The sequence below is a fragment of the Sinocyclocheilus anshuiensis genome, unplaced genomic scaffold, assembly GCF_001515605.1.
Source record: "Sinocyclocheilus anshuiensis isolate Anshui unplaced genomic scaffold, SAMN03320099.WGS_v1.1 scaffold135, whole genome shotgun sequence".
In the NCBI taxonomy this organism is placed as follows: Eukaryota; Metazoa; Chordata; class Actinopteri; order Cypriniformes; family Cyprinidae; genus Sinocyclocheilus; species Sinocyclocheilus anshuiensis.
This window is the reverse complement of record NW_015552564.1, coordinates 309287-313581: the sequence shown is the minus strand read 5'-3', so window position 1 is coordinate 313581 and position 4295 is coordinate 309287. Positions and strand designations below refer to the sequence as shown.

General features: G+C 31.5%; 1 protein-coding gene across 1 annotated transcript in view; it reads left to right on the top strand.

The window, feature by feature from the left end:
- The first annotated feature begins 1007 nt into the window (after window positions 1-1007).
- Window positions 1008-4295, top strand: part of LOC107664809 (protein FAM177A1) — a 7945-nt gene continuing 4657 nt past the window's right edge. The window contains exon 1 of the mRNA XM_016455481.1: window positions 1008-1080. Coding sequence (XP_016310967.1) covers window positions 1012-1080 — 69 coding nt within the window. The 5' untranslated portion in view covers window positions 1008-1011. The remainder of the gene's footprint in view (window positions 1081-4295) is intronic.

Sequence of the window (4295 nt, the reverse complement as noted above, 5' to 3'; positions counted from 1 at the left end):
GTCTTTTATTACGTTTTTAGTTTTATTTAATTTGAGTTATTTTAATACTTAACTAAATATAATTAACTAATTTATATAACAACTAAATGGAAATGAAATAATATATATATATTGAATTTATAAATGTGTATGTATATATATGTATGTGTACAAACGTACAAACAACATGTACGTTGTTTTTTGGTGTTTGGCTTAGTGTTATGTTAATTGTTTTTTTTTTTATTTAATTTAAATTTAGTGTTATGTTAGAATCATTATTATACTCATACCTTTTTGTTCTTTCATATTTTGAATTGTTTTTAGCTTTATTTTTTGTTTTTCATTTAAATGTTGTTTTGAAATTTTGTATGCATTTGTCATTTTTATTTAATTTCTTTATTTTTAAAATGTGTATAAGTAGTATTTATAACGTTTTAGCTTTTAGTTTTGGATCTGTTTTTAGTTGTTTTAATACTACAATTGATTGCTTCTGTTGTCCTCATTTGTAAGTGGCTTTGGATAAAAGCCTCTGCTAAATGACTAAATAAATAAAATAAATATTTACAAGGTAGATGTAAGCAAAATCTTAATAGGTCAATGTAACCCTTCTTATTAAATTATATATTACTGTGTTTTGGTAGTGACAAATTTGGGGAGAGGACAAATATTCCAAATCTTTCTGAAAATTCAGTATGAGACTTAACTGCACAATTAGAAATGTGTACCTTTTGCATATATACGAAATTTATGGAAAAATAAATTTTTTTCAAGATGTTTCCAACTCTGACTTTGCACTAATTCTGTAGAATGGCCCAAACACACACGGTAGAAATAAATAAGGCAAATTGTTGTAAGCAAAAATTAATTACACCCCAGAACGTTAGGTGGCGCAAATATAGTAATTTCCCGTTGGCTCCGCCTGGAGGCTGCTGCTGCTGCTGCTGTTGCTGTGCGGTGGCATGAACAAATGTCTCCGCCTGGACTGTGGGTTGATGCTGGTGAACTGGACAGCGGAGTTTGTACACAATAGCGATGGCAGAAATACCCCTTTATCTATCCAGCGTCAGTATAACTGTCACACATGATATGGACTCTGACAAGGTAAATTATATATTTGACTTCATTTAAATCACGCGTAACATTACACGTCTGAATAACTCGGATATATGTTTACATTTATTTTGAAACCCCAATCAATTATAATGAAAGTTGTAATGCACAGTTTTATTGTGCTGTTATCATTTTGGATTTAATTTAAGCATTCACATTGTGCCAGGAATTAAACAATGGTCATCCCTAACATAATAACGCTATACTAAACGTCTTAGTTTTTAATATAGCCTACGAATTGTTTGTTACATATTTACAACCTAAACCGGTCAGATTATAGCTAAAGGTCCGTTTCACCAAAAGTTACTGTATTAGATTTTTTTAATTGTTTTGGCGCAATTTTCACAAGCAATTGGTAAATTTTCAAAACTCTTAGTACTAATATCACAACAGATCATCAAAAGTGCACTTTTTTCAAACATTTCAGCATATTTTCAATTGTGTTGGTACATGTACACAATCACAAAATATCCTTTTCACTACACAAAATAAGTGTTTCATCTATATAAATGTTTCATTCACAGCAACTGCCTTTAATAAAACTATTACTATCAAAATGTTCATTTGCATGACTTCTCATTCGGTTTAATACATTTGTCTATTATTGATCTAACTCATCTTAATGGTTAATCAGTGAATCATTTGGTGCATCTATATATAGATTCAAAAGATATATATAGTTTATATAGAACGTGATTGCATTTTCGGAATAACCGTTGCAATGAATTATTTTTACACTAAAAGTGATTTATCTAAGATGATAACCACTGTTTTGTAAGGGTGTGTGTGTGTGGTTCAGGTAAACCCTAATGTATGGGGACAAAATTTCCCCACAAAGATGGCAATATCAGAAATCATTGTCCTTTTTTGGGTCCAATGAGAAAAAAAAAAAATTTTCGTAAGGGTATTTAGGAGTAGGGTTAGTGTAGGGGGAGAAGGTATAAAACCCATTACTCCTATGTCACCATAATGATAGGAAAACCTGTGTGTGTGTGTGTGTGGTCCAGTGCGAGTTAAAGCACTCTTAAAAAAACTCCCCTTATAATCAGTAAAGCTGTCTATACACTGTTTGATGAATGAATCTCATACTCACATCATACATACCAGAGCTCGCAAAATTTTTAAATCCCTGGTAGCCCTTCGGGCAGGTACTCTTCAGATTTTGGTAGCCCGAAAATTTATTTAACTAGCCCAAATAAAAAAAGACCCTTTTTTTTTAAATATAGAAAATCAGATAGGAGTTTAAATGTCAATCAAAAATATTTTCAATACACAAATATCAACAAATATGAAGGAAGGAATTTTATTTCACTATTTACAGGGTATCTGCAGAATTTTTAAAAATAAATTGAAGGCAATTTGTGACCCATTTTAAGAGCTGCACAATTAAAATGAACACAGTATGAGTGGGGTTGGACAATGTCTATGGTAACACAGTATTGAGCCATACAATTACATGATTTACAGTTCAGATACAGGTTTTCACAAAAACAAAATTCTTATACAACAGCATTTCAGCCTTTAGACCATTTTTATGAAAAGGGATAAATCAAGCATATATATTATTATGTCAATTTAAATCGTATAAATATTTTATTTAAAGAATTAACTTCTTTCTCATTTGCAACTATGTGTTTGCTGCGTAAAACGTGAGATGATATTTGCATTGATCGGACCATAAACGGCAAGAAAGGCTGATTGGAAATGCAAATTTTAGGAGCCCCGGTAACGGCTGTACACAAAGCAGCTCCGCGCTCATAAACGCTGCTTTATCAGGAATTATAGATCAAATGAAATTAAAATGCCAACGACACGTTTCTGAGGACAGTCTGTTGCCTTCAGATACATTCAAATAAAAGCAGCGTTTTGACTTGACACGTGCAGCGCTCAATCCAGCCGTATCGCAACTCTTGTCTTTCCGTCCCCAACTGCAAGACCTCTTGAAATTATAATTAAGACATTTCTTATACCATATAACGTATTTAAAACTTTTTATGACCTGAGATGGCATCAAATACAGCATTTTACATTACATTATGCCATGTGATAATGTATATTGAAGCATTACCATGGTAAAGACTGCACATTACTATAACTCACCCTTCATCTGAAAAATTCAGCTATAGATTCAGATATGGCACAGTGAGGACATTTAGGGGAGCGCGGGGCACAAAGTTACGCGGGGTTAGTTGTAACACGCATGGTTTGAATATTTCCACACATGCTAGCATAACTAAATTTACAGTATTAGTTACCATATCAACATTATATAGAAAACAAAAGTGTGCCAAAATTCAAAACATCTTTTGAAGATATCAATGAACATTTATTTTACCATAGTAAAATTAAAATTCTGGCTTAAGTAGATTTTTCATCTCTGTTTTTATTAATCATTTAAAATTAGACAAATCTGCTATTATTTTAATCTCCAATCTGTTATTTATCAGTTTAGATAGTTTAGATAACATTTTAAGCTGTTATATGGTCATGTTACAATATGCCCCTCAGATGTTACAATGTACCCTGTACTAGACAAGTGTAAAATTACTTTGGATAAAAAAAATTATATTCTGAACCCCATGTGGATTTACACAAACTGAGAAAGTCAAAAAGTGTTACTTTGTGCCCCCCTCTTCCATACTGCATTGAAAGTAAACTCTGTTCTAGCACAAACCCTTATGACCATGTTATACCTTCATCACACCTTTTGATAACACACTGGACAAATACTTTTACAAACATTATTGATTTTATGTGAGATATGCAAGTTAGGTAATGTAAGTGTATTTTCTAACATTTATAATATAACATTCATCACAGTTATTGCCTGTGTTACTGTAATTATTTCAGCAACAAAGGTGATTTGAAAAATGAATCTGGCATTGTTTGCTCTTGAATGAACTGATTGTTAAAAGTACTGAATTGAAAGATCATACTGTTGTGTTTTGGTGATGAATTCAAATGTTCTCAACACATATCACAATGATCTTGTTTTGAAACAATGATTATGTGGAATGAAAATATGCGCAACTACAATGAAATCATGAGATCAGGTTTTGAAAGAATGACTAGCCGTGTTACAAGTGTAATCAATTTAAAATTTTGAGTTTTGAAACTGTACACCTTACTTGTGAAAATAGTACCAAACCAATTTAAAAAAAAAACTGTAATATATCAGGAAAAAAACAATTGCAGCTATTTTTATA